This window comes from Tyto alba, unplaced genomic scaffold, assembly GCF_018691265.1.
Source record: "Tyto alba isolate M040663 unplaced genomic scaffold, T.alba_DEE_v4.0 Super-Scaffold_2, whole genome shotgun sequence".
Taxonomy (NCBI): Eukaryota; Metazoa; Chordata; class Aves; order Strigiformes; family Tytonidae; genus Tyto; species Tyto alba.
The window spans coordinates 86,676,857-86,695,077 of NW_024881282.1; the positions used below are offsets into that span (position 1 = coordinate 86,676,857).

At 48.5% G+C, this 18,221-nt stretch overlaps 1 protein-coding gene and 1 long non-coding RNA gene across 5 annotated transcripts in view; one reads left to right on the top strand and one right to left on the bottom strand.

The window, feature by feature from the left end:
* The window catches only part of PFKFB3 (6-phosphofructo-2-kinase/fructose-2,6-biphosphatase 3), a 41,419-nt gene that overhangs the window by 15,516 nt on the left and 7,682 nt on the right, over positions 1 to 18,221 (bottom strand). For 2 of the 4 annotated variants that reach the window (XM_042792771.1, XM_042792769.1), the window contains exon 1: positions 4,014 to 4,188. In XM_042792771.1, the coding sequence (XP_042648705.1) occupies positions 4,014 to 4,092 (79 nt within the window). In that variant the 5' untranslated portion in view covers positions 4,093 to 4,188. Of the gene's footprint in view, positions 1 to 4,013; positions 4,190 to 18,221 lie in introns of those variants that run through there. The other 2 variants (XM_042792768.1, XM_042792770.1) reach the window with 2 other exon arrangements.
* LOC122153446 lies at positions 3,751 to 4,489 on the top strand. The gene is made up of 2 exons (XR_006165339.1): positions 3,751 to 3,836; positions 4,262 to 4,489. It is a non-coding gene; the product is annotated as an uncharacterized LOC122153446 (long non-coding RNA).

Here is an 18,221-nt window from a genome sequence, read left to right on the forward strand (position 1 = left end):
GATCTTAACGATGCCTAATGGAATTTGGATTAGCCAGCCCTTTCATGCTGCCTGACGTGACACACCAAGAGCCCTCCCGGCGAAGGCAGAGTCCAACCCCGATAGGCGAGAACCTCCGGGGGATTTCTCACCCACCCCTTCAATCCACCCAGTGAGGCCGGAGACCTCACAGGAAAGGAATGCAGGGAGAGAGTGGCTGGTGGCAGAGCCATAAAAACGCAGCTTAATTACAGTCTGGGTGCAGAGCTCAGCCTGCCCATCCCAGCTGCCCGCAGGTGGGACCAGGCGGTGGGATGCAAGAGGCTCCCCGGGGATGGAGACGGTGGGTTGGGGTAGATTTTTCTCAGTGGAGATCTGGGAAGAGCAAGCAAGCTGAGGGATAACCAGACAGCATGCAAAGCACGTGGGACTTCCCTCCCTTTCTAAGAAAAAGATAAAATCCAGCAGCTAAAGAAACCAAATTAAGGCTACAAGGAAGACTTACGGCGCTGGCACCCAGAAGGGCACAGAAGAGCCACCCATCATCTGCTTGGCTGTCTTGCCAAAGCAGACTCAGCAGTCAAGAGATGAGAAAACTATCTGAAACGTTTTTCCCTCTTTCTGCACACACACCTCCCCCTCCCCCCCCCCCCAAATATTCCACATTCCTCAGGCTGAAGCTGCCCTCACACTTGCTCCCTTTGTGTGACCTGCATCCCTGGTGCCGCATTTCAAAAGCGCTGCAAGCGCTGATTTTGCATGCTGGGGTACCAAGGGAGCTCTGCAATGTACCCAGAAAAAAAAAAAAAAAAAACATTTTTTTCCTCTTTAACAGCCTCACATCCTCAACCAACCTATGGGTGCAAGTCTTTTGTTTTGCACAAAACCCGACCACATATTAAATAAAGGGAAAAGGGAAGGAATAATACCTGAATAAAGAAACTCCTCCTTTCCCTACCTGCCAGTGGACAAAGGCTCTCAAAGAGCGGAGCCAAGAGGATTTGGGGCCACTAAAATACTAACATTCCAAGAGGATGGGGACAATGCCAGGTACTGTTCATGTCCCTCTGGCTCCAGACAGCTGAGACACTCCCAGGGCTGGTGCTGTGTGGGCACACACATGCCACCTCCAAAGAGTGCTGCAGGAGTTAAACACCTGTATTTGAGAAATCTCCCCCCAAGTTCAGTTTGCTGCCAAAGGAAAGATCCACGTTCCCCTTGGACTGTGAAAAAGCATCTGTTTACAGACCCGGGAAGCACTTCCCAAAACACCAGGGCATCAACCATGCAACTTTTTATCAGGAACCTGAGACCAAATCCAGCTAAAAAAAAAAAAAAAAAAAAAAAAAAAAAAAATCACAAAAGCCTCCGGGAAACCGTGCATGAGGGATGTAACAGAAACCAGTGTTTTGCTCCCAGTGTTTCACAAAGACCTAATTCATAATTTCTTTTCACCACTGCTAGAGAGCTATCAGGGATTTCAATGCATATTCATTACTCATTATCAACATCTATCCAGGTAAGTCAAGGTCAGGGATGACTTCTGAAAGGCTCAATCGGGATATTGAGAAGTAGCTTGTCACCTGTGCCTTCTATCTGCTAGAAAGCTGGTGTCAGTACACTCTCATGCTTCACTGGAGTGGGTGGAAGGAAACAAAAAAAAAAAAAAAAAAAAAGCACACCAAAAAAAAAAAAAAAAGGGAAGGAAATTTGCTTCTATAAAAGAAAGGTTAGATAGAATAGCCACTTCTGTTTCAGGCATTTTTACTGTCTCCTCGTAAGCAGCATTCCCCCACACCACATGTTCTTACGTTAGTCTTACATTCCCTGTTTCCAGCTTCTTCCCATCTCGATTCCCCGACGCCTTCACGGACGCACCCAGACCATGTTTCTGCGCTGCACCTCGCTCACACACGTGTGGAACTGCTAGCACCCCGCCGTCATTTTTGTCACATACCCTCGTCCACCAAGCCGGAGCGATGGGCAAGAGAGAGGTAACGGGAGCCCCTTTCCTCCTCCAGCATCCCCCACCCGAGCCCCCTCCCCTCGCCTGGCTCTGCCCATCCAGCCGCCTGCAACGACTTGACTTTCCCAGCCCCTACGTGAGAGACGTGCAGCTTGACAGCAATTTAATGGATCGCAGTCAAAAGGCCAGATGAAGGCATCACTTCACATCCATTCCAGCCTCCCGGTGACGAGGGAGCGGACAATCAGACTAATTATTTCACACGCAGGGAGCAGCCAGGCGGGAGCTTTCCAAGGATGCTCCTGGGGATGCTCCCACTCCCTCCCTCCTCCCCAGGGACAACATCGGCCTCACGTCTCTGTTACATCTCTAGTCCCACCTGGCTCTGTGGCTCTGCTCTTTGTTGCTGCTGAGGAATTAATAGCACCTCGAGTTTAAAATAGCCACCTTGGGTTTAAAAAAGACAAAAAAAAAAAAAAAAAACACAAAACCTAAAAAAAAAAGCCCATGAATGCTCTTCCCATCGAGCATGGTGAATGGTGCCCCAACAGAAAATAATTAGAAGCCACATTACACTATTAATGAGCCCCTTCGTGCCTTAATATATTAAGGTATGTTAGTTTTCCACTCTGCCAAGGAGGGGATTCTCTCCTCTAAGAAACCAGTTGATCAAAGCAGCAAAAGGCACAGGGTGGCTTGGCGTACATGAGTGATTTCTTTCAAAGGTGTCAGTCCTTGAGAAAAATCAAACCAAACCAATACATCTGCAAAACATTAAGCCAGGAAACATTTTACCCTGCTAAAAGCAAAGCCCCATGGCAACCCAGATGTTCTGCCTGTTGCTGAAAGCCATTTCCTCAGCAGCTTCTGCTGCAGAGCTGCCCTTGCCAAGCACAGGCTGCATGTGCAAGCATCTGCGATAGGGTCCAGCCATCCCTCGCCTAACCCATAGCCACGGGGCAACAACATGTGGCAAATTCAAAGGATTTTTTTTTTTTTTTTAATTTTTTTAAAAGAGGGAACTTGCCGGCCAAGGTAAATAAATATCCGAAGCGACTTTAAAAACGCCTGCTTAAGAAAAGCATTGGAAAGACTGATTCACCCAACTGCCCAAGCCACTTCCATCCTTTGCCAGGCTGCAAAGTGCCACCTCCTCCGTCCTGGCTCCCCGCAGCCCCGGATCTGCGGATTCCTGCGACGCTTATTTAGAGTCACGCAGAGTTGCACAACTGGCAGGTTGTCAGTTTAGCTGTTGGGCGAGTTAAAAGAGCTGCCTCTTAAGCTTTAGTATTGTATTATGATTCATGATTTGTTTTATAGTAACACCAGGATGACCCAAGTGTTTGCCCGCCCGCCCCCCCCCCTTTTTTTTTTTTTTTAATAAGTGAGGAGGCTGGTTTTAAGCACTCAAGATGCTTTCTGATCTTTGAAAAGTTTCAGCGTTAATTTTTGCCCTCCCCTCCACCTGCCTCCTATCTCATCCCAAGCACGGCACAAGGTGAAGTGGTAAAATGCAAACAGCTGGTGGATTTTTTTTCTAAATCCATTGCTCTAATCTTAACTCCAACCCCCCCGCCGCCCCCCCCCCCCCCCCCCAAAAAAAAAAATAGATTAATCAATCACTAATAAATCTCAAGAGCAAGGTGCCAAACATCCTGGAAATCCCAGCTGAGCTGGTACCCGGGTGCTGAGGTTTGCAACCTGTTCCCTTCCCTTTTAATCCCAGGGCTGGAGGCGGGAGGAGCTGGGGGGGTGGGGGGGTGGAAATTGGGACACGCGTATCTCGGCTCCTCTCCGCATCCTCCACCCCACGGGGCCGGGGAGCTGCCATGTGATGGTTACACCTTCCTCCAGCTCCCCGCGCTGGAAGCGAGTCACGGGATGGCAGCGGGTGGGTTGCGGCCACGGGGGATGATGCTGAAGGAGGGGAAAGAGGGGGAGCAGAATGCTGAAAAATAATGGGGGGGGGGCGTTGCAAAGAGCCCCCCCGGGGGTGCATGGCGGGGGGGGGCTGCTTCCCATCCCACCCCATCCCACCCCGCGGGGATGCTGCGGTGCCCGTACTCACAGCGGCGGGGCAGAGCCGGGCGGTTGTCATTGGGAAGCCAAATCTTCTGGATGCGGCTTTGCGTCAGCTCCATGGGCATTTTTAAAACAAAGGTCTTTTTGCGTTCCGCGTCCACCTTGATGCGTTTGCGGGGCGGGAGGGAGGGGTGAGGGGGAAGGAGGAGAAGAAAAGAGGAAGGAGAGGGGGGTGGGGAAATGTAGATAATACAAAAAAAAAAAAAAAAAAAAAAAAGATTTTTTTTGTTGCAGTCGTTGCTTTTGGGGGGTGGTTTGGACAAGCGGCTTTCGGATGCTTCGCGGAGTCTCGTTAAGGCTTTACGGCGGAGGAGGAGGAAGAGGAGGGACGGGGGCTTCAGGGCACAAAGCCGGCAGGAACGGCGCAAATACCGCCGCTGAGAGCTCGAAGGGAGCGCCGGCGAGCCCTACCGCTAATTTTGCTATTAAAAAAAAAAAAAAATATATCTATATAACAACAACTAAAAAAAAAAAAAATCCCTTTAATTTTGAAGGGAGGAAAAAAAAAAAAAAAAAAAGAGGCAAATCTCCAGTCGAAGCAGCTGGGGAAGGGCTGGCCCTGCCCGGCTCCTGGTGCTGCGGTGCCGGTGCTGCCGCAGCAGCTGCTCCTCTCCCCCTCGCTCCGCGCACGCTGAGCCGGCAGCCGCGGAGCCGCCTATTTCTAGGCGGGCAGGCCGGCCGGCGCCCGGCGGCTCCCGCCCTCCGGGGGGGGGGGGGGGGGGGGGGGGGGCGGCGGCCGCTGCGCCGCCGCGGAGGAGGAGGAGGAGGAGGGCGGAGCGGTAGTTGGGGGGGGGGGGGGGGGGGGGGGTGGAGGGTGCGGTGCGGGCCGCGCTGCCGCCTGCCGCCGGCCCCCCCGCATTGCAGCGGGGACAAAGGAGGCGCCGCAGAGCCCGGGGAGGCTTTGTTCTCCTGTTGGGGGGGGGGGGGGGGAACCGGGCCTCACAGGGACTTGAGGGGTGGGGGTGCATGAAGGAGGTCCCCAAGCTAAGGGGGGGGGTGGGGGGGGGGGGGGTGGGGGAGAAGTGAAGTAAAATGTATTCGGAATAAAATAGAAAAATTAAAATAGGTGGATGAAAGAATAAAAAGAAGGGAAATAATTAAGAGAAGGAAAAGAATTAAAAGAAGAAAAAGAGGGAAAAGCATTAAAAGAAGGAAAGGAGGAAAAAATTAAAAGAAGAAAAAGAGGGAAAAGCATTAAAAGAAGAGAAAGAATTAAAAGAAGGAAAGGAGGAAAAGGAATTAAAAGAAGAAAAAGAGGGAAAGCATTAAAAGAAGAGAAAGAATTAAAAGAAGGAAAGGAGGAAAAAGAATTAAAAGAAGAAAAAGAGGGAAAAGAATTAAAAGAAGAGAAAGAATTAAAAGAAGGAAAGGAGGAAAAAGAATTAAAAGATGAAAAAGAATTAAAAGAAGAAAAAGAGGAAAAGAATTAAAAGGATAAAAAGAATTAAAAGAATAAAAATAGTAAAAAGAATAAAAATAATTAAAAGAATAGAGTAAAAAGAATTAAAAGAATAAAGAGAGTAAAAGGAAAATAATAAAAAGTAAAAAGAACTAAAAGAACTAAAATAAATCTAGAAATATCAAAATAAAATATAATAAAACCCCCCCAAATAAAATAAGAAATCAAAACGAAGAGTAAAATGCAATAACTAATAAGAATAAATAACAAGCCAAAAAAATCAATAAACTAAAAATTAACTAAACTGCAGTGGCCCCGGGGGCGTCGCGCCCCTTGCGCCCCCCCCCCCGCCGGGGCCGCCGCCGCGCTCTCCGCGGGCCGGGGGGGGGGATCGGGGGGGCCGGGGGGGCCGGGGGCTGCGCTCCGGCACGTCGCTCACGTCGCACATGGCGGGGCCGGGCCCAGCCGGCTCCGCCTCCGCCCGCGGCCGCCGCTCCGCCCCGCTCCGCGGCCGCGCAGAACGCCCGGACGGGCGCCCCGCAGGCGGCTCCTAACAAGCGCCCCCCCCCCCCCCCCCCCCCCCCCGCGCCCCTCCCGGCAAAAGCGGCGGCAGCGCCGGGGATGCTGCTCCCGGGGAAGGTCCGCTTTTCAGTGGTCATGATTATATGAATTTATGATGTTCATAATTTTAATATTTATTATTATTTATTTGCATGAGCTCATTTTAAAATTCATTGTTATTCCATTTTTCAGGATGTTCCTATTTAGTATTTTTGTTCTTTGTAATTTATTTTTTCATTATTTTATTATTGATTTTCATTATTTATTATTCTATTAATTTTATTCCATCTTATATTTATTCAAGTCTTCTTTTAATGTTATTAATTATTTTTATTATTTATCCTTTTCATTACTTATTATTTTTATTATTTATTAATTGTATTATCTATAACTTGTGTTCTATAATTTTAATTATTTCATTTGTTTATTTTTAAAATTATTCTATTATTTATGTTATTAGCTTAGTATAATTATAAAGTGGCCAGGTTTCTGCAAGACACCTTTTCACCTTCGATCACGCTGCGAACAGCAGCCCAGCAGTAACAACAACCTGAAGCAGTTGGCATTTGCAGCGCGGGGGGTGTGGGGACATCACCAGGGGCCACCCAGAAAAAACGCTTTGGAGATGCTGAAGCCCCAAATGTGCGGGTGCTCGCCCCCCCGCACCCCTCCTCAGCCCCAGCATCCCTCCTGGAGGTGGGAGGGGTCCCTCCGGTGGGGAAATATAGCTGGGAAAAGCTGTAGATGTGGGAATATCTGCTTTGGTGGGGTTTAATAAAGCAGATTTTGCTTGAAAAGGCAAAGCCTGATAAGTAACTTCTCGGATACTTAAAGTGCTCAGTAGCCTTTTTTTTATTATATAGGGCATTTTCCTCCTCTAGAAGCAAAGGCCTATATTTTTATATTTTTATAACAGATCTAGACAGAACATATTTTTGGCTATCTCCTTACATGGAGCCAAGATGGATAGAGTAAAAAAAAAAAAAAAAAAAAAAAAAAAAAAAAAAAACCACACAATCCTCCCTCTCCTATGCAGGAAAATAATATTCACATGCCAAAAATAAATAAATAAATAAATAAATAAATAAATAAAGCTACTATGAGGGAGGTGGAAAAGAGCCAGAGATTTGGGATGTGGAAAGAAGATGGGGGAGAGCAGTCAGTGCCCTGTGCGGCGAAGGTGGGGATGGGGGTCAGACACAGGAGTGCTCCCTGTGCACAAAATCCGTCCTCAGGAAAGGGCAGGAGGTTGTTTTTTGTTTGTTGTTGTTTTTTTTTTTTTTTCCAAAATCCTGAACCTTTTCCCATGGAAGGCAATGAAAATTCATTTTCTGTCTAAAACGCAAGTCAAGAAGGAAGAAAATTCACGTGATGTTACAGGACCAGGAGTTTGGGCATCCCCCCTTCCTCCAGCAGCTCAGCTCCCCGTGCCTTTTCTCCGTTTTGAAAAACCACCACCCCCACAATACCGAAAGGAGCCCAAAAGCGAAACCCTGCCTGAATTAAAATCACAGTCACTTCAAATTAGATCCACCTAGTAATTCTTGGCTTAAAAACTCCTAAATAACTGGAGCGGAAAGCTTCAACTCCTAAATAAATGGCCTGGTTTTCAAAGGCACGAGCACCCAGCTGCTCCAAGCGAGGTCAGCTGGAAGAAGCTTCATTACTATTTATAAGGCACTTTCACCATGGGGATAGGGTGGCGGGCAGGACAGCACTAGGTGCACCAAGAGGGTTTATTTTCCCCTCTCGAGAGGGTTTATTTTCCCCTCTCGACTTGTGCCGTGCAAAAGCACAGCTCCCTATAAATAGAGCCCGGACCAGTAAATAAGCTGTTGCTCACAGCTGCTGTGAAAGGAGCCCACGGGGTGCTTAGCTCAGCGATTTTTCAAGAAATCAAGTCACCGAGGGGGCTGAATGCTGGCGGTGAGAGGTGCATCGGCTCGCTGAGAGCCACGGCAGGCACAGCGTGCCACGGGGCAGCCAGCGATGCTGCCCCTCGTCCTCTGCTTCACCGGGTGATGAAAGATGTGGAGGGAGGAATAAATTACCCAATGTTTGCTGGAGGTGCTGCTTTACCTACCCCAGTCGCGGGAACCTTCAGGGATTTAATGAATGCAAAGGTACAGGGGTATAAATATAATGCCGGGGCTCAAAATCTGAAGGTCCTGGTGGTAGACGGGAGAAAAAATTATCTCGAGCATCCAAGGGATGGAGGTGGCAGGTCCAGAGGAATAGGAGAGGGGAGGGAAGTGCAGAGAAGGAGAATCTGGCAAAATAGGATAAAAAAACCCCAAACATTTCTGTGAGAACGGGACACCTGTCTCTTACGGGGTTTACAGGCCGTGGACATCACCGAAACCCCAAAGCCAAACTCCCTCAATTCCCCCTTTTGTTCCCCTGCTGCTCAAACATCAAACTGACCTAGCAACCTGCCCTGAATGGTGGAATTAGGCTCTGGATGAGTCCCAAAATCACAATCCAGGACTAAATTCCCCATCCCCTTTGGAAGAACCTCCCAGTACCAAGGGGCCACCAGCCAGCCTCCCCCGGCACCCTTCCCCCAGCATCAAAATGCAGGCAACGGCAGCGATTGCTCCGGCCAGCCCCAACTCTGACTAAGCCATGATTCATCCTCCCCTTTTTAATTTTTCTGTTTTTTTCTTTCCCCTCTAAAGGAAACTTGGAAGCAAAGGACAAGTCACATTCATGCCTACGTTCAGTACAACATGGACCATCTCCTTAGGATGTGGCGTGGAGGGGACAGTGTGCGTGATGCCTGGTGGGATCGGAGTGGTGTGGTCCAACCCTGCACCCAACATCTCTTTGCATGGTTAAAGTTTGGAAACAGTGTCTGGAAGCTGTCTGTACATCACCATATAGGTGCAGCCATATGTGTGCTCGGTTAGCGGCAGGTCAGTTTGACCCACAGCAATTTCCAGCAGAGCCTCAGTTTACCAGCCTGGGACATGGGCACAAATAGTTCTTACTACCCTGTGAGGGAGGTTGCAAAAGTCAGGCAGCAGCTGCCCAAATTCTTGTCGGTGCATTAACAACACCCTCTTGCAACAGAGAAAATTAGTCCTTCGGGCTGACTGAGAAGTATTTATACACTTATTAGAAAAAAAAAAAAAAAAACAAAAAAAAAACCAAACAAAAAAAAACCACACCAAAAAAAAAAAAAAACAACAAAAAACAAAAAACAAAACAAAACAAAAAAGCACTAAGCTTTGCACTTCCAAAAAAAAATCAGTAGGATCCTGGAGAAGCCAAGAAAATTGTCTGTAATGTATTAGCGGAATTGGGGACTTTCAAAAGGGCCAGGGAGGGAACCAAGTGATTGCCCCCTCCTCTTGCCCACTGGATGCTGAGCTATTTTCAGTGCTGATGGTGCTCTCTTTGCAGGGATGGGAAGTTTGCAAAAGCTGCTGAGGGTCAGGCTTATGGAGAAGGGGGTTTTGCAAAGCATGTTAAAAAATGTTTGAGTTTGAAGAGGCAGCTGGAGTTCACGGCCCTTTGTGTCCAGGCTTTTCATTAGCCTCACTCTCCCTCGCCCCTGGCAGGTATTTAAATTGCAAGAATAAATAAACGAGGAGCAAAGTGTGAACTGTACCTAAAGTCATTGAGATATCACCACTCCCTTTCCTCATCTCACCCTCTCCCTCATCCGAGCACTGCTGCTGGGGCAGCCACGAAGAGCCTCCACATCAGCCCCTGGAACCCATCGGGGTGTTTCTGCCATGAAAAAGAGCTTTTTCTCTCCTCTCCTCTTAATGAGATGGTTTTTCCTTCCTCCTTTCTTGCCTTTCAGCCCCGCTGCCCTCGCAATCACATGCTCCCTTTCCTCCTGAGTGGTATCAAACCTGCAGCATCAACCCCGCTGCTGGCCAAAGAGGAACAGAAATCAGGCAAAATCCTTGCTTCATGATATTATTTCAAGGCAGGATTTCCTGCGGTGATGAGGGGACGCTGCTCGGTGCGAGGCTCGCAGTCCCCTACCCTGAAATCAGAGACCTCCGGCTTGACACTTCTTGGGTCTGCAACTGGGAGGGCTGAACCCTGCCCAGGGTGCAGGACCGGGGCAAGGCAGGTACCATGGCATGCTCAGGGCTGTCCCTGTGCCGTCCCTCCCCTCACTCACCAGTGCAAACACCCGTTCCCCAGCCAGGGACAAGCCGTCCGTATTTTGGAGACTATTGCATGCCGTAACCGGACCTGATGTGCTCACAAAACGTCTTCCTTTCCCGATCGTAAGAAAACCAGCTAGTTGCTAACAACAGCCCAGCACTGAAATACCAGCAGAGCAAGCACTCGGGGCTGCAGCGCACATGCCTTTGCGTGCAGCTTTTCTTAAAAATAGCTGCAAGCAGAGAAGGGGAAAAATCAAAGAAGTTCAGCCTCCGACACTGAGATACAAGTGCTGAGCCCAAAAGGGGGAAATTTGCTCATCCCTGCTGTATCAGCCCCAGTCAGACATCGAGCAGGGGGCTGATCTTGCCTTTTCTGGCAGCCAAGAGGCAAAAAAAGCCACGGAGGGGTTGCAGAAATGCATGGGGCCGCTGTTCCCAACACTCGAGCAACAAGCAACAAAAATCAGCTCTTGTGCCCATGGCCTCGCTTGCAACAAGTACAACCCGGATGGTTAAAAAAAAATAATTTCATTGCCCACTGGCAAAAAAGGGTCTCCCTAGAGTTTTCTTCAAGTGTTTTTTCAGCTGTATTCAAGCTTGAAGACCTGCTTGTTTTTGCTCAGCCCTCTGCTCTGAGGTCCCCTGTGTACTGTCACCATCGCACTCTGTGCAACGCAGAAAATATTTCAGGGACAGTGAATTCTGTCTGAAGTCAACTATCTGTTGTGCTACACTGTCAGCCTTGCTAAAAGCAATTTACTTTTTTAAAATTCCTTTTAATTTAGGAGCCCTTCAAGCAGGACATTATAATTGCATGAGTTAAAGGTAGATAGGAAAGGAAATGGAAGAGTTGCAAGCACATTGCATGTCTGTGATGAATACGGGGAAGAAAGAAGGATGAGCACCTTGATTTAATCTTGACTCCCCAAATTAGAAGCAAAATCACTCAAGAATCCCTCAATTGTCCCCAGAGAGAGGTGGGTGCCCCTGACTGTGCTCAGGTTTTGGTGGGTCCCTGGGAAGACTCAGTAAAGCTCAAGGCCAGAGATGGGGAGGTCTAAGAAAGGTGTCCAGTAGCCAGGACTGATGACTCCAGAGGAGCCTCCCAGGCTGATGTTTGTATTTAAAATCCTAGGAATTTCATCTGTAATTTTTGAGAATTACATTCTCTAATTGTCACAAAAAGACAGTCAGAAATAACGTTCTGAACCTTCAACATCCATTAGAGCAAGGACATTTCTCAACGCTGGCAGATCTGCTCAGAAACGGGTCCAGGGGGATTGAGCAATGTCCTGTGAAAGTTCCTGACCTTACAAGACTAGTACAAAACAAAACTCACCCCATAAACGGGCTAAATCACAAAGATAATTGACTCCATAAGTAGCAGAGACAAATAGGGGTTTTTGAAAGTTGTTACAGGGTAATTAGATGGCATGAGGTTGGGGATATTCCAGTCTCAGGAATCTGATACTGGTTCTCCTTGAAATGAAAGCTGGCTGCAAAATTTTGGGCTTGGTCCCAACAGAAAGGGTCAAAGGGTATGGATCAGTCAGCTAAAATTCAGGTTTTGGCACTGTCAGTGACTCCAAGAAGCCAATATTCACATTAGCCTAACACTGGGTTATGCCTCCCACTCCCAGGTGCTTCTAGTTACACCTCCTCCTTTGCCCTGTGATTTTAGGGTGTGAAATTCCCTACTGAAAGTCCTGGGATTGATTTAGGGTGTAAATCCACAAGATGTTAAACTTGACTTTATTTTACCTTGTCCCTAAGCAAAATGCCACAACCACCTGCGACAAGGCATCGATCCAGCACAAAAATTCTGCTGGTTTGAAAGAAAAGTGGGTTTACATGGTTACTCTGTCCCAGCCGCCAAATCAGATATTACCAGTCCTGCTGCTGCCAGCATAAACCTGGCATATGTTACCCTAGTGCCTTCTCTGGATAAATCAGCAGAAACACAGCCACGCGATTACACCTGATCCAGACCTAATTTGTGCTGCAAAGTGATGCAGCAAGCCGGAAATCCAGTGGGAAGGAGCTAAAATCCCAGCCCTCCTCTGAGCACAGATTGTTAGAGGAACCATTCCCAAGGAGTTGCCCAATGGTTGAAGCTGGTTGGGTTCATAAAGAACTTAATTCCCAGTCCCGCGATGCATTTGGGATGCAGCTTTCCAGGTCTCCTGCCTGCAGGGCCTCGGTGGTGAATATGAAACCCCCTCCGGATGAGTCTATTCAACCCATTTAATGTGGAAGATGGTCACCCTCCGGAAATCACAGCCTGTCATTATCCCATGGACTTTGCTATTGAACTATTTCCTAACCTCTTATTAACACCCACCTGTCATTAAGAGCCTGGATCGTTATCGCATCATTGCAGGTTATTAAATCAAACAATGGCAAAGGCTGTGGCCTTTCATTCTGGGGCTGACTCACCTTATGATGTAGCAAGCCCAAGTCAGTGACAACCTCAGCATTGCCATGGTGACAAAGAGGCTTCTAAAGAGTGGTAGGCAATGATGTCATGAAGCCAGATACCCGGGAGATGCTGGGGAATCTCTTCGAAGAAATGCAAGAAGCTACAACACAAAACTCTCAGGAAGAAACCATGGTGGTTTGTCTTCCCGCTGATCAAGGAGTAGGTGATTGTAGGCAGCAGCACGCACCGGATTAATCACAACCTAGGAAAAAGGGTAATTTTTTATCCCTGCTATCAACCCCTGCTAATATTTGGCTCCTGATACAGGGGCTTTTGATCAAGTGGTGAACGCTGTCCTACGAAGCAGCATCCCAGGAGGATCTGCACCGCCCGGGATGCTCAGATGGAAACATCCCTTGAGGGATGCTGAGCAGGGAGGAGGCATTGCAGCCCTGCACCGTTCCTGCTCTGTCTCCCTCCATCCACAGCAAAGCTGTGGGTAGTATTTGGGAAGGATTTATGTCATTTTGGGTGTCTATGAGGAACCGGTCACCTCTGACCACTTCCACCATCCGCAGGGGGAAGTGGGCACTCCCAGAAGTGGGCATTCACTTGCCCTGCTGTGGATATTGATTGTAAACCAGGAGGAGATGTGTCCTGGAGGTGTTTGTAGCCTGTGAGCACAGAGGGAGGCCTCAGTGCTGCCTATGGCCAAAGCCATCTGACTCACATCTCAGTGCACTCCAGCATGCGGTGACCCAAAACACAATTCCTTCTTCGATCCAGAGTCCCGTGTAGGGAGGAAGAGTAAAGCTTTGATGAGGAGATGAATTTCGAAACCGCGTACGTGCTGAAGATCTTTCCACCCACACCCCTGTGAGCACGTCTGCCCTATCGACAACCTGCTTGTCCTTGCTTCCTCTCAGGGCTGGGATGATACAGGCGACGGCAGGTGATGGTTGCCCAACAGTGTCCTACGCATCTCAACTCTGGCCAAGAAGAACCACTTTTGGGACCAACACCACTCCTCAGGTTGAGCTGTTTCCTGGATCAGCCCCCCCAAGGGTTCGCTTCTCCATTCAACTGATGGAAACCACAAGGCATCAAGAAGTGAGGTCTAAGCGTCCCACTTCTCCAGACTGTTGCCGTGTGCTTTTAAGCCTGGGACCTGCAAGGACTGCTTTTAGGAGGTCTGTAGAAGACAACTAAGAGAGAAAGCATATGGTCACTAGGTGGAAATTCAGAATGGTAAGGTCCATGATTACACTGAAAAATGCCCAAGGATCAACCAACTGAAAAGCCATTACAAGAAGGCAAAGATTTCTGAGTTCTTTGCACCAAGAACAAAGGTGATCAACAGGTCAAAGACTGAGGCTCTGCCCTTCACACAGCAGACATCTCATGAAGGTTTTTTTTTCTGCTGCAGGAGTCAGTCTGAGTTTCCATATCTTTTGCTGGAGTTCTCTACAGTCAAAGTCTCCCCCAGATAACCTTTCAGATTTCCAATTTCCTAAGAAGTCTCCTAACCAATTTTTTGAGCCAAATCACTGGAATCAGATCACACAGACTGCTGGAATGCAGAAGTTAAATAACCAGATTTCCTTATCGGTGTTTTCTTAAAATTTTTCTGCTTATAGGGCAAATATTTTAATTTATTTAATTTCTAGCAGATGTTTTTAATTTGTGCATTTTGTTTAATCTTTTCCATGTCATGGAGACCTGGATGAGAGAAAAAAAAAAGGCTGAAATTGTCCAAAAATATCTACAGAATTTATTTATTCTTTCCCCAATACTTTCCAATCAGAAATGAAAAATGTGAATGGGAAATTTCTGTGGAATTTTTGGACAAGCTGAAACAATATGGGGAGCTTGCTGCCAACATAGTTTCTCAAATGCATTTAAATTTTCCAGCCCACAATGGCAAGCTGTTAACAGCTCCTTGGGGAAAAAAAGGAAAAGAAAGAAAAAAAAAAAAAAAAAAAAAGGAAAATTCACCTGAATGTTTAGCTTTCTGCCCTGGAGCTTAACATATAGTAGAAAACGGGTATTTGGGTACCTGGCAGTTTGGTGGGGATCCTGAGGGAAGATGCTGTACTTAATGGCACTAGGGAGTGCCCCAGTTTCCTCCCAAAACAACTGCTGTTACTGAACTGAGAGCCAGAGACGTGAGGGGATGGCACAGGTGGAAGCACATGTTGGCCATTGACCATGAGTTGTCCCCACCGAATACAACGGAGAAGGGGGGGAAAAAAAAAAACCCACACTTTTATTGCTCCTGCTTCAGCATTTCTGGCAACACCACTCACCAAGGAATCACAGCACAAACTCTGTGCCCCAAATAGGGTTCAATTTTTTCTTCTCCCTCCTTGATAACCAACCAAGTTACTCCAGGAGACATGGGCTTGCTGTGCCCACATGCTCCTCTGCTCCATGCCGGTGGGTCCGTGCCTCCCCGTTTGCACCTCCCTGGGCTGATGCCTGTGGCGACGGCAAGGTCAGAGCCAGGGTTTCACATTTCCCAGCCCGGCTGTTTACCTAGCGTTCAGGCTGAATTAAAACAACTGCTAGAGAGTGGCCTGAGTCAACAAGAGATCTGACGGCCACCCGACTCCCGGACAGGCTCTTCTGCCAACTTCCCAATAAAGAAAGAGAGCCAGGCTCGGGCTCAAGGCACGACCTCCTTTTGCTTTATGTTGTGCATGTATCACCAGGCTTGTATAGTCCCAGGCACCTAAATGATGGCCACCTTGCTCCCACTGCTGGGTGAAGGTGCTTGTGATGCCTTGTGGGTCAGATGGATGGTTGGGTCTTCTGATCCATGCACTGAGACAACAGGAGCTACAGCCTGCACTCATCGGGGTGCTGAGACCCACAGAGGTTCGCACAGGCAGAGCCCACAGCATTTCCCAAACCTGGCAGCTATGCCAAACCAAGGTCTTTCTGCAGCTGTGGATAATGTGGATCCCACCAGCATGGGTTTGGGGTGAAGGCAGGGGCAGCCAGAGAGTCACAGTAGCTGCAGTCCCCCATATCTGCAGGACATGCTTTGAGCATGGATGCCTTGCATGTTCCCTCTCTGTCCTGTGTAGCAGCCAGAAGAACGAGTCAGAGAGTTCTTTTTTTCTTTATTTCTTTACGCAGTCAGACCTCCCCCTTGCTATCCTTTCAGCTATTTTATATGTTTTCGTATCATGCACGCGCTGGTTACAGCTTCTCTATTGGCTCTAGTGTCATGTTCACGTGCCTAAGCTAATACACTGATTTGATACTTTCTTTTGTCCACGCGCACCGATTGAGTCACTGACATATTCTTTTTCTGCCTACTTGTTTTCCTTTTTTTCAAGATAGTTCCTCTCAGTTGTTTACATTTTTCTCTCAAGGCAGAGCTGCGTCTCGTCAAGGTCAAAGCCGCCCGCGGCCCAGCCAAGATCCGAGTCCACAGTCCTGCCTTAAACACAGATGATTATTCCAGAGCTGATCGAATAAATAGCCCTGAAACCCCGTCTCACACAGGGTCCAATCCAGCTCTCCAAACCTGGACAAGCACAGCTCCCTTGGACACGTGCAGGAGCCCACGCAACCACCTCGATCCCCGCCAGCCCATGCCACTGCTGCCTTCAGACGCTGCTCAAAATTCTGGTCCTTTTGCATTCAGACAGAGTCAGTCATCGACGAACTGGGGTGACTAAGACTCAGCGCTGGCACAGGCCAACGTCATCCCATGTTGCCTTGTCTCGTCTTGCTTGCAGCTGGGCGGTTAGCCGCCGCCACGGCCACACAACCCCAGCGCTGCAAGCACGGCATGGCAGGACATCCAAAGCCAAGCCAGAAAAGGCAACCTCAGTTTTTCCAAAATTTGGACTTGTAAAGCCATTCCCCAAAGAAGACCTCTTCCCACACTCCTGTCCTCCACCGTTGTGTCGTTGTTATTGCAACAGACAAGCTATTTAATGATTTATTAAATTGCTCTCCTATTTACAGCACCGGTGCATTTAACTTGGGTTAGTTTCTGAGCAGCTCACCTGCACCTAAAAACTATGAAAATTAAAAAAGGAGAGGGGAAACATGGCAGCAACCATAGGTGATTTCATGTTTAAGAGAACTGAAGGCTTTGCATTCACCCATATACATATTATTCACAGCTGGTAGAAGGTGGAAATCCATTCCCTGCCTTTGGCAAATCAACCTTGGAGAAACAAATAAACACAAAAATCACTGCTGGCAGGTGCCTCTTCTGTCTCGACTCATGCTGCTCAGGTTGGTTCAACAACACAGAGATTTCGGTGGTGAAGCCACTTCCAAGTCCTTCTTCCCACCCCAAAGCCTCATCCTCACATGTGAACGGGACCCAGCTATCCAGCTGGGAAATGGACCCAGGCTGGGAAAAAAAAAATAAAACCAACCAACCAAAAAAAAAAATTTTTTTTTCTTTATTATTTTAATTTTTTTGCAAACGGACTGTTTTTTCACGAGCACGGCTCCACCCCCAGAGCACTGGTGTTGGCACAAAGCAGGACAGCATCATGTGGTGCTGGGGGTTCAGGGGCTTCCTCAGGATACCCAAGCCCAAATCACAGCCTCAGCGGTGTCCTACTGATCCTTTTAGAAATCCCTTGCTAATAAGGAGGATCTCTAAGAAAATCAGTGAATGGAAGAAAAAACAAGGCAAAAAACTCTAATTTCTGCACCAGGCATGACAGAGTCTCCTACGGGCACCAAGGTGGGACACTTGCCTGGGTCATACCTGGGATGAAGGGACAAGTTTCCTCCAAGTAAATTTATATCAGTGACTAAGGAGCCTTTATTCTCCATTTGTGCAGGATAACCCAGCAGTGCCTGTCTGCATTTTTAAAGGAAGAATAATTCAACCTCCATGAGCCAGAAACTCAGTTCCTGCCTCCACACCCCTGAGCAAGACCCACGCAGTGCAGTGCGTCCTCCTGCTTATCCACCCGCAGAAGCGGCCGGAGCATCCCAGCTCCAGAGAGCCCCAAATTGGAATTCACATCCCCCACCTTGGGGCTTGTGGCCAGATCTGGGAACAGGAGGCAGGACGCCTGGATTTTTTCTCACCAGTCCCGCTGGGAGGAAAACAGCCCCCCCCCCATCCCGGCATATCATCCCTGATGTTTACCAGGCTCAGCTGTTCCCCAGGTTTTCTGGAAATAGCTGGAAATCCCAGCAGCACCCCCCCACCCCCACCCCAGCACTGGCCAGAGCTGCTCATGCCCCTTTCGCGTGTCTCCGGCGGAGGCTGCAGCTGCTGGGAGGGATGGTGGCGGTGCTGGGTGACGCTGAGGTCTGGGAAGTAGAACCCGGCAGCGTTTCCTCCCTTGCGTGCATGCGAACGGGGCATGCACAGCCCGTGGGGCTCCCCAGGGCTGGCACATGCTCCGGCAGCCCTGCGTGTCCCCCCCACCCCGTCCCTCTCATGGGCTCCCGCCGGCAGCCGCGTGCCTGTGTGGGCCATGCCCAGCCAAAAAAAAAAAATAAAAAATAAATAAAAAATAAATAAATCCGTAAACAAGTTCGCCTCGCGAAAGGCTCCCTCCCGTCAGGTTGGACAAATAAGCGCCAGAGCTGACTGCCAAGGCAGTCAGGGAGGGGAATAACTCAGGTTTTCTGGAGGGCCGCAGCCATTTAACGCCGGCTGTGCCACGTCCCTGCACAAATACTGTCTGCCAG